The sequence below is a fragment of the Tenrec ecaudatus genome, chromosome 2 (genome assembly GCF_050624435.1).
Source record: "Tenrec ecaudatus isolate mTenEca1 chromosome 2, mTenEca1.hap1, whole genome shotgun sequence".
Lineage (NCBI taxonomy): Eukaryota > Metazoa > Chordata > Mammalia > Afrosoricida > Tenrecidae > Tenrec > Tenrec ecaudatus.
Genome location: NC_134531.1, coordinates 208,271,013 through 208,282,347, shown reverse-complemented (window position 1 = coordinate 208,282,347; position 11,335 = coordinate 208,271,013). Strand labels below are relative to the sequence as shown.

At 50.5% G+C, this 11,335-nt stretch overlaps 1 protein-coding gene across 1 annotated transcript; it reads left to right on the top strand.

Moving 5' to 3' along the window:
- Positions 1–3,190: 3,190 nt before the first annotated feature.
- LOC142439668 (uncharacterized) lies at positions 3,191–3,895 on the top strand. Its single transcript, XM_075542207.1, has one exon. The coding sequence runs from the start codon at positions 3,191–3,193 to the stop codon at positions 3,893–3,895; it is 705 nt and encodes a 234-aa protein (XP_075398322.1).
- Positions 3,896–11,335: the final 7,440 nt, after the last annotated feature.

The following is an 11,335-nucleotide window of genomic DNA, read 5'->3' as shown; positions in this document are numbered from 1 at the left end:
ATTCTAGTCTTTTCTCCAGGTATGATGATGCTGTCTGCTGACCTGGTGGGGAGGACTTTCTTTTCTTTCAATCGAGTTATGACCATACAGAAGGCTTCGATCCTTGATCTTCCTCAGCAAGTGCTTCAAATCCTCTTCCTTCCAGCCAACAAGGTTGTGTCATATGTATATTACAGGTTAATGACCTTCCTCCAACCCTAATGCCACGCTCTTGTTCACGTAGGCCCAGTGTCTCAGGTGCCTTGCTCAGCACACAGAGTGAACAGTGTGGGGAAAGGACACACGTCTGGTGCCCACCTTTCCTGCTTTTAAGCTATGTCAGATTGCCTCTTCGTTCATGTACAGGTTGCACAGGAGCAAAATTAAGTGTTCTGGAATTCCCATTTGTGTTAGGCCAGGTTGACAAGAGAAACAAATCCGGAGACACTCGTGTGCAAGAGCTTTATATCAAAGAGCAATTGTACATTGAGAAAATATCCCAGCCTAGTCCGGATCAAGTCCATAAGTCCTACAGTAGCCTATATGTCTGATACTCATTCATAAATTCCTCTTCAGACTCACGCAGACCATGCGATGATGCCGAATACAGTAAGATCACAGGCCGATGGGTGAAAAGTCTGAGTATCAGTGGAAGCATCACGGGGCTGGTGTGGGCCTCTGCCACGTGGTTTGCTTAGGTCTCAGTTTGGCTCCACCTGAGTTGCCAACAGGAAGGTCAGGCTGAGCGAGAGTGTGGCCAGCCTCCAGGGCGAAAGAAAGGAAGCTCCCAGAATCCTCAAAATTTTACTTACTCGTAATGTTAATGATATTGAGTGATAATTTCCACATTCTGCTAGGGCGCCTTTCTTGGAATGAACATAGATACAGATCTCCTCTAATCGGCTGGCCTGGTCGCTGTCTTCTAAATTTCTTGGTCTACACTAGTGACTGCTTCATTAATCAAAAAATGTTTTTAAAAACATATTAATTAATGTTACATTAATGTCTGGAGCCTTGTTTTGCGCTAATGCCTTTATGTAACTTGGATTTCTTCCTTCAATACCATCATTTCTAGATGATATGCTACCTCTCGAAATGACTGAATGTCAACCAAGTTTTTGTATCTATACAGTGACTGTGTATTTCTTTATCTTCTTTTGCCGCTTCTGGTATCATTCAACATTTTGCCTAAAGAGTCCTTCAGAATTGTCACCCAAGGCTGGGTTGATTTTTTTCCCTTAAGTTCTTTCAGTTTGAGATATGCTGAACATATTCCTCACTTGTTAATGTTCTCACTCCAGGTCGTTGCCCGGCCCATGATGATGCTTTACTTTGTCTTCTCAAGCTGCCTTTTGAAAGTCCTGTTCCGCTCCTGCACTTCACAGCGGCTCCCATTTACCTTGGTTATCACTCCACCTTCCAGAGCACACTCCAGGCCCTTCTGACATGCACTTGAGTCTGTCTTTCTGTCCTGCCTTCTTCATGACCTTCCTTCACTTCGATATCCTTGATGCTATCTACCTGCATATCTCGCCTTGGTCAAGTCGAGCAAGTGTATTTTCTTTCCCTGAAAAAGTGAAGAACCTTCAACTGCTTGGGGCTGATTTTCCACACCGTTGCTTACATTTCTCACACACCCCCTCCCACCCTTTTACATTTGCCTTGCGTGCCGTGCTGTTCTCATTGATCAGTTCTGGGGCGAACTTTCAGTGCAGCTGTCCGTTCGAAATGCTTCCACTCTCCTGACACAGCCCAGTAAGTGGAGTTCCACCTCACGGGTCGGCCATTCCCTGGGCGCTGAAGATTCCGCTCCGTCGCCTGTAGGACGGAGAGCTACGGAGTTGAAGCCACTGCCATCAAGTGGATTCCGACTCACAGTGCCCTACAGGACAGAGCAGAAGGGCCCCTGTGGGTTCAGAGACGACACCTGTTTAGGGAGCAGAGAGCCTCTTCTTTCTCCCTCTGAGGGCCTGGCGGTTTCAAAGTGCTGACCCTGCAGTGAGCAGCCCAACTTGTACCCACGATGCCACCAGAGCTGCAAATCTCTTGGGACACTTTTAGGGCTTTGTCTTAGCTGTCAGAACGCTTACCAGGGTGTTTAGACAGACATGGTTTCCATGTATCAGATACATAGTTGCTCAGAATTTCAAATCCAAGGACCCATGCTTCCCCTATCTCTGGGGACTTTTATTTCTCCCTTTCCCAGACATCTCTCTCTCTCTTTTTCAAATCATTTTATTGGGGGCCCATACAACTCTTATCACAATCCACCCATTGTGTCGAGCACATTTGTACATTTGTCACCATCAACATTCTCAAAACATTTGCTTTCTAATGAACACTTGGTGTCAGCTTCTCATTTTCCCCTCCTTCCCTGCTCCCCCCTCCCTCATGAACCCTTGATAATTTATAAATGATTATTGTTTTGTCAAGTCTTACACTGTCCGACATCTCCCTTCACCCACTTTTCTATTCCTGGTATAGCTACCCTCATTATTGGGCCTCAGGGGTTTTTCGGTCCCAGCTTCCCTGTGTTTCCAGTTCCTATCTGTACCAGTGTGCATCCTCTGGTCTAGTCCCTGGCATCGCTTTCTGGATCCTACATTGTGCATGTTGGCTCTTCTGGAAACATCCTCTGTGTATCTTTCATGTGTTCCATCACTGTCCTGTGTTGGGTTCCAGAGACTTGTGAGTCTCTCCATTGACGACTTCTCTCGTTGGCTGATCTCCCCTAGACTCAGCCCACCTTCTGTAAGGGGGGAGCTACAGCTCATGAGCAGCAAGGGGCCCTTCTCTGCCTGAACTTGCAGCTCCAAGATGTTGTCAAGGAGATTGGGTTTGCGCTCTCCTCTCCTGCAACATGGCAGAGAATGATGGCTTCACGATGCCTCTCAGAGAGATGGACAGAGCAGGCCCCAGGCAGGCAAGGGCTCCAGGAGCACCTGCCTTCTTTGTGGTGTTTGCTTACTGAGCCTGACAGCGTGGAGTCTTCAAGGCTGAGTAACCCCTGTTGTACAAATAAAGCAACACTAATGAGTGCTTCCAGCTGGGGTTCTAACAACAACAAGGAAGGGGTGGCTTACTGAGCTTCTTGTTGCAACAGCACAGGCCAAAGGGGGATATAAAAGCCCGGACCTCCCGGAGCAAGCACCTCACTCACTGCCTTCCTCCCTCGCTCATCCCACCACCTCCTCCAGCCCACACTCCTACCATGGCTGACACCTGCTACTCCGGGACCTCTGTTCCAGCTGGGTCCACCAGGTCCATCTGCTCCAGCGACAGGAGCTATGGTAGCCGAGTCTACATGCCCAGGAGCTATGGCAGCCGTGTCTGCATGCCCAGTGCTCGTACTGGTCCCTCCTGGGAGGTGGACGACTGCCCGGAGAGCTACTGTGAGCCTCCCTGCTGCGCCTCCTCCTGCTGCCAGTCCTCCTGCTGTGCCCCCTCCTGCTGCCAGTCCTCCTGCTGTGTCCCTACCTGTCAGTCGTGCTGTGCTCCAACCTCCTGCCTGACCCTCCTCTGCAGCCCCGTGAGCTGTGGGTCCAGCCCCTGCCAATCGGTGTGCACCAGCTCCTGCGGGCCCTCCTGCTGCCAGCCAGTGTGCTGCTCATCCTCCCCCTGCTGTGTGCCTGTCTGCTGCACACCTGTGTGCTGTACACCTGTCTGCTGCACATCTCCCTGCTGTGTGCCCGTCTGCTGTGGGGCAGGCCCCTGCTCATCCTCCTCATGCTGCCAGCCCTCTCCGTGTGGGCCCTCCTGCTGCAAACCCTCCTCCTGCATGTCCCTCATCTGCCAACCTGTGTGCAAACCTGCCTGCTGTGCCCCTGCCTCCTCCTCCATGTCCCTGCTCTGCCGCCCTGCTTGTCCCCGCCCAGCCTGCTGTGGCACCTCATCCTGCCAGGGGGCCTGCTGCTGAGCAGGCACTCCCTTGGGCCAGCTGGGCTCCAGGCCCATGATGGTTGGTTCCTCACATCCACTCTCAGGTCATGACCTTGTTAGGTGGCTCCCCACACCTGAGGATGGGGCACCCCTGTGTCTCCACAGTCCCAAAGTGACTGTTGCCTTTTGCCCTCCTGGGAAACCCAGGCTTTCTCTTCCCATCTCCACCTGCCTATTGGGGTCCCCTTTCTCTCCTCCTGGTTCTGGGCTCCATGACACATGACCTTGACTTCCAGCTTGTCAACACAACATTGGCACCTGAATAAACACCCCTGGACCAGCTAAAGCTGTTTCTTGTCATCAATTCACGGGGGAACATAGTTCCGAGCAGACTTCGGTGTCCCTGCTACGAGTGTTCTCAGAATGCCTGATTTCCCTCAGAGGCACAGGCAGGTCTCTCTCCTCTGGGAGGGTGCCCAGGACTCCGCTGGCCTGGAAGGATCACCTCGAATGTGAACATGGCGGGATGTGGAGAAGCCCCATGCCATGATCCTCCTGAGTGCAGTCGAGTCCTCCCCAGCTCCCTTGCCTGCCCTGTGGGGACATCCCGGCTCCAGGCCCTCACTGTTAGGGTCTCACCTGCACAGCTCTGTTTGCCGCTCCATGTCCCTCACCTGCTGTCTGGCATTCCCACCTAGTTCCCTTTGGGGGTTTGTCTTCTCCCTCAAGGTGAGATCCAGGGGGCTACCTCGTGCCTCCCCCTCAGCTCCCAGGACAGCCAGGGGCAGGGGCACTTGTGTATTCAATGCAAGATGAAGGTCCTGGGGGGGTTAGGAGCCCTGGTGATGCAGTGGTTAGGTATTGCGCTGCTAACTCCAAGTTTTGTGGTTCAAAACCACCAGCTGCTCTGAAAGAGAAAGACGAGGCTTTCTACTCTCATAAAGGATTACAGTCTCGGAAATCTACAGGGGAAGTTCTCCTCTGTCCTATAGGGTCTAAATGAGTTAGAATTGGCTCGATTGCTGCTGAGTCTTACTTTTCAAGGTGCAGGGGGGTAGGGCAGGGGGAGTTCAGCTTGTTGGGAGAAGCAATTGACTTGAACCTGGCTCATAGGGGGGTGGGACATGAGCTGAGATTTTTGCTCTGTAACTGTCGCATACTTGCTTGACACCTTTAAGTCCAATCATTTTAAATTCCTACCCTTGCGGAGGTGTTAGAGAAGGGGTTAGTACAATGTTAGTGTCCCCTAAGTATAATTAAGTGAAAATTGCTTAGACATGAATAATCCATATAGAGCCCTGGTGGGTTCTGCCTTAGCTGCTAACCGTAAGTCAGCAGTTGAAACCCCAGTTGCTCCGTGACGAGCGGCAGTCTGAGAAACTCACAGGGAAAGTCCGATTGTGTCCCACAGGGTCCCGACAGCCTGAGGAGCCCCGAGGGAACTTGACAGCAGTGAGCTGGTCAGTTGGTAATCAAAGAGGAAGTCCTCTGCCCTCAGTCTCCTGAGGTGAATACACGCCACACATGGTGGCTAAAACACAGATGATTGTCCCGCAGCCCTGGAGGCTAAGAGTTCGACCCTCGGGGGTCAGTTCCCTGCTGCAGGTTCCCAGCAGACCCCCCCCCATGGTGACGGTCTTCCCCCTGCGTGTCTTTCTCAGAGTCCTTTCCATTTCGTGAGGGATTAGGTGTAGAGCCCACCTTGCTGTGCTAACTCCTCACTAACAAAACCACAGAAAGCCCTATTTCCACACCGGGTCGCCCATGCAGGTACCGGGCTAGGCCTTCCACATACCGTGGGGGCCGGGGGACACAGGTCAGTGCATAACAAGACTGCTTTGCAGACCAGTGGGGTGTGCTGCTGTGGGGGGCGGGGGCCATGGTGGGGGTGGAGGTGCCTTTATGTCACTGTTCCTTGCTGGTCAGACCCTGTAGCCCTCTCCTCACGCCTCCCTCCCCGGTCTTTCTTGCAGAAGAACGAGTTTCTGCTCACGGTGCTGGCGGAAGAGCGAGGCCTGCTGCTGCTGGGGCTAAGCTACTCGGCCAGCAAGCTCCACTTTCTGTTCCTCAGCAAGGACGCCTCTGGGGCCTGGCAGACCCACGTCCTTCCGGAACATGGCACTGACGGACAACCGGTGGCACACGCTGGTCTTGGCAGTGTCTGAAGGATCCTTCTCCCTCACCATGGACTGTGGGCTCCCCATAGACATGTAGGCACTCGGGATGCCAGAGGGTGGTGTGGGTTGTGTGATACTGCCTAGCAGTGGCAGGCGGGCCCCTTGTGTCTTGGCTCTCTGTCCAGGCCAGCCTGACCCAGACGCTGCCCTGGGCCTACCTAGCATTGGGCAAAGTTCTCATTGAACTTCCTCCGCTCCTTACCTAACCGTCAACCCCCACAAACCGTCCCCCTCCCCCAAAAAACACAATGCCATCAAGTTAATTCCTACCCACAGTGCCCAAGTGGTACAGATGAGAGCTGTGCTCTTCATGGGGTGCCCAGTGACTGAGGTTTCCGAAGTAGCTTCCAATCTGGTCTGATGAGGAGCCAAGACCTGCCCCCTGAGTGATAAGTCTATTCTGGGGATTCCTTGGGGACTTTAATGCTTTGCTCCCCTTGCTGCTCTGTTGCACTCCTTTCATGCTTCGGCCCGTTGGGGGAAGCTGTCAGCTCTGGCAAAATTCCCATACTGTCTCCAGTGCTGCCCCCTGTAGTACTGTGGGTGAAGGGACGTAGTGTCTCTGGTGGGGTCGGCCCTACAGTCCTCTGTGCATTGGCTGCTCGGAGCAGGAATGTCATTCTCGAGGCTTGGTGGGCCAGGATGTGGTCCACTCTTGCTCCCTGGCAGACCCACCACTCTCCCATGGCTAGTGTTCAGTACTGTCCTCTGCAGTGCATTCTTCTGGGGAGGGGTCAACATCACTGGGATTGAGGCCGACCCCGTAGTCCTGTTAGTCTGCTGCTCCATGCAGGTAGGTTGCCCTCCAGGCTTGGCATACCAGGCTCAGGTTTGGTCCCTCTCTTCCTTTCCTGTGGAGACACGGACAGTACCCTCTCCATGGGTGGGTTAGTGCCCTACTCCACAGGTCTTTTTTTCTTTCCCTTCCTTTTTAGTTGGCTGCCATATGCATCCCTGGGTTGGGTCTGACCTGCCAGTCTGGACCTCGCCCCAGGAATTGATGCATTTAGTAGCTTTCCCCAATGCCATTGTGCTTTTTAAGCTTGCCTCAGTGGATTCATGTTGTACTTGGCCTTTTGTGCTTGGCTTACTTCACTTAGCACAATTTCCTCCAGTTTTTCCCAGGAGACGATGTGCTTCATGCGTTCATCACTGCTTTTTAGGGATGCGTAGTACTCTGTTTATGCATATACCAGAGTTTTTAAATCCATTCATCCGTTGAGGGAATTTAGGTTGTTTCCAACTCTTTGCGATTGTGAACTGGGTGGAGATGACCATTGGAGCACAGATGAGTGGCTGTGGTCTGTTTCTTACCTCTCCTGGGTATATGCCCAGTAGGGGGATTGCTGGGTCATTGGGTAGCTCAATGTCCATCTGTTTTAAGTATCACCAAATCAATTTCCATGTTTTTCTGTTTTTTAGAAACTTTCTTTTAATTCATTTTGTTAGAGGCTCATACAATTTTTATCACAATCCATACATCCATTGTGACAAGCACATTTGTACATATGCTGCCATCATCATTTCCAAAAAATCTGCTTTCTACTTAGAGCCCTTGGTATGTTTTTTTTCCCTTCCTCCCTGATTCCTCCTCCCCCGACCCTTGATATTTTATAATTTTGTCATCTTACACCATCTGACGTCTCCCCTCACCCACTTCGCTGTCTGTCCCCCAGAGAGGTTATATGTAGACCTTGTAATCTGTCCCCCCTCACCTTCCTTTTACCTCCCGATATCACCATTCTCACCACTGGTCCTGAGGGGTTCATCTGTCTGGATTCCCTGTATTTTCAATTCCTATCTGTGCCAGTGTACACCCTCCGATCCAGCCAGATATGTAAGGTAGAATTGGGATCATGATAGTTGGGGGGAGGGGGGGATGGACAGGGAAACATTCAGGAACTAGAGGAAAGTTGTAAGTTTCATCATTGCTACACTATACCCTGACTGGCTCGTCTCCTCCCCACAGCCCTTCTGCAAGGGGATGTCCAATTTCCCAACGATGGGCCCCCTCATTCACAATGTTTGACTTTTTTTTTTGGGGGGGGGGTTTCTTTGATACCTGATACCTTCGATGCCTTGCAATCTCACAGGCTGGTGTGCTTCTTCCATGTGGGCTTTCTTAGTTAGATGGCCCCTTGTTTATCTTCCAGCCTATGGGACCCCAGATTCTCTATCTTTTGACAGCTGGGCACCGTCAGCTTTCTTCCTCACATTTGCTTATGCATCTGCTTTGTCTTCAACAATCGTGTCGGGGTAGACTGGTGTGCTTCTTCCATATGGACTTTGAAAAACTTGTTTTTAACAAGATCCTCAGTTGATTCTAATTCAGTGTATCTGTGAAGTTTGAATGAACCAGTTTGAATACGTTTTAGCCTTTACTTGAAGTGGCTAGTCTTGAACACATTCCCAGGACTTCTCTGCAATTCTAACTCAGGGGACACTGTCGAGCAATCATCCCTAAATGGGGCAGGCTTTGACCCTGCCAGTTCTGCTGACCGTGACCCAAGGTCACCACGGAAAGCAGAAGGCAGCAGGCTTCTTCACAGACCCCCTGGGCATCCCCTCCTGTGCACTTCAGGCACGCCAAGTGACTTCGACTTCAACTCCCTCGTTGCCTTTGCCCCCCCCCCCAATTTTTGGTACACTGGTTCTACTCCTGGTTGACCTACAGAGATGTATGCTCCTCAGAAGTCACATCCGTATTGATTGCAAGGAACAGTAAGTACATTAGGTACCTGTGACTATGCAAGATGTGCCTTTTACAGAGGACAATCATCTGGGTTGTGATGGTGGCCTCTTAATTTGACCTTCTTTTGTTTTCAGCCCAACAGGTGTTGCCCACTTAAAAGATCTCAGATTATTATTGACACTCTGCCACTCCAGTTTGCATGAATAAAAATCTACTTCCCTGCAGCGTGGCCTAGGACAGACTCCAGAATTCCAGACCCACGGTCATTTTCCTGCAGGGCTGCTGCTGGCTGGCTTCTCCCACCCGAACCAAACTCACTGCCAGAGTTGATTTCAAGTCCTGGCGACCCTGTCCCCTGTGAGTTACTAAGGCTGTTAGTTGAAGGAGTCCTCTGGTAAGAAGCTGTAGATAGCATCAAGGAATACTGGATTTGCAAATGCTGAAGCCCCTCCATCCATTCCCAACAGCAGCTCTCCCCTGCAATCACAAAATGCATCCCAAGTCCCAAACTAGTCCACAGAACCATGCCTTTGGTCACATGAGGGTCAGAGGGTGGCCTTCCCATCCCACTCAACTGAAGAAAAATACCCCCCAGTTTCAAGTAAAGGAAATGCAGGTGAAGTTTGTGACCCTCCAAACAGCAACCTCAAGTATTTCTGATGTGTCTTAATTGAATCTGTCTTCCTGACAATGTTTTCAAAAGCAGTGCAGAGGACACGCCCTCCGCAGGAACTGTGACTGTGCAGCAGGATTCACTAGCCCTCCAGTGGCAGAAACCAGTATCTCGTGTGTCTGTACACCTGGTGCTAGTATCTTCAGAGAACCACACATGTAGGTTCCTGTCCTGACCTCCGTTCCTCGAGCTCGAGGCTCAGCAGTTCTCAACCTGTGGATTCCCACCCCTTTGGGGGTCAAACGAACTTTCCACAGGGGTCGCCTGAGCCCATCGGAAAACACGTATTTCACAATATGTAATTACGTATTATTTTGTGATTAATCATTGTGATTTTTGTTCAATTTGTAACAACGAAAATACATCCTATCAGATATTTACATTATGATTCATGACAGCAAAATTACAGTTACGAAGTAGCAATGAGAATAATTTTGTGGCTGGGGGTCACCACATGAGAAACTGTACTAAAGGGTTGCAGCACTCGGTTGAGAACCACTGCTAGCTAGTCGTTGTCTGAAAACCTAATTTAACTGCGATGTGTTCCATTATTGGTAACTCTAGGAAGTCTAAGCTCAGCTGGTCAGTGATTGGTTGACCAAGTGTTCTCAGTTGTAGGCAGGTGAGAGTTAATGACTTTCCTAAGCAGCACACACTGGGGAGGCAGGAAGTTCCGGGCAAACTAAACATCTTTGATATCCCTGGGAACTCAAATCCTGAAAGACTAAAATTAAAGACCTCACAGCGGAACCTGTTACTTGTTCTAACTGCCACGAATTCTATTCCAACACGTAGCAATCCTGTAGGACTGCGACCTGCCCCTATGGATTTCTGAGACTTTAAGTCGCTAGTAGACAGCCTTGTCTTTCTCCCAGTGACTGGTAGTCTCAAGCTGTTGACTCCGTGATTAGCTGCCCAACTCGTCACCCCACTACAGGTACTGGGGGCCCTTGTTGAATGGTACAGCTTTGATATTAACACCACTTCTCAAACCAAATACCTGTGCGGCACGGCTCAGGGAGCCCACAGTTCCTCTGCTTGAGACTGAGGGGGTTCCCAGAATGTGGAACTTTCCAGACTATAACTGAGTATCTCAACTGGAATGCTAATGGGGAGATAAATAAGGCTTATCTTTTGGAGACACTGCGTTTCACCCAAAGATTCTGTAAGTTAGGTTTATGCTTTCAAATACATCAATACTAAAAGATCTTTTCTCCCACACAACTTGCATGAATCCCTAAGGCAGACAAGTTGGAGATTTCTTGCCCTGTTCTCCACAGCTGTGTTTACGATAGAAACCCAAATATCCACAGCTCTGTGGCCAAGTCAACCCTCTGCTTCTCTAACCGAGAGCATCTTGGGGTGCACCCCGACACAAGTGACCTTTCTCACCTCCCATCCGACACACCTGGCGAATCACTCCGACTCCTGAACATGCTCTGCTCTAAGCCCGTGGTTACAGAACTTCAAGTCGACTTATTAAGTGTACAGGTGGAGTCGAACCTGTTCAGTCTGATGATGTCTCCTTGTGGGTGTGGCCTTCGCATGAGGCTTCCGGGAATTTCCTTTTTTTTCTCCTTGGAGGTGGGCCAGTTTTACTTTCCTGCTGTTGAGACACCTGGAAAAAGCTCACATGAGCCACAGAGACCCACACCAGCGCTGAGATGCTTCCACTGCCACTGAATCCACAAGATTTTCCACCTACTGCATTCAGCACCATTTTGAGTGGCTACGTGAGCCTGAAGAGTAGTTTATGTAGTATCGCACAGATGGGCTAATATCGAACTCATGGACTTGAACTGGACTGGGATGTTTTCTCAATGTACACTTGCTCTTTGATATAAAGCTCTCTTATATGTGAGTGTCTCTGGATTTGTTTTCTCTAGTCAACCCGGTCTAACATGAGGCCCTAGGCTTGTGGTTTGAGTTGAGGGT

Coding starts and splice junctions, on each gene's coding strand:
- LOC142439668 (XM_075542207.1), top strand. CDS start 3,191: ATGGCTGACACCTGCTACTCCGGGACCTCTGTTCCAGCTGGGTCCACC.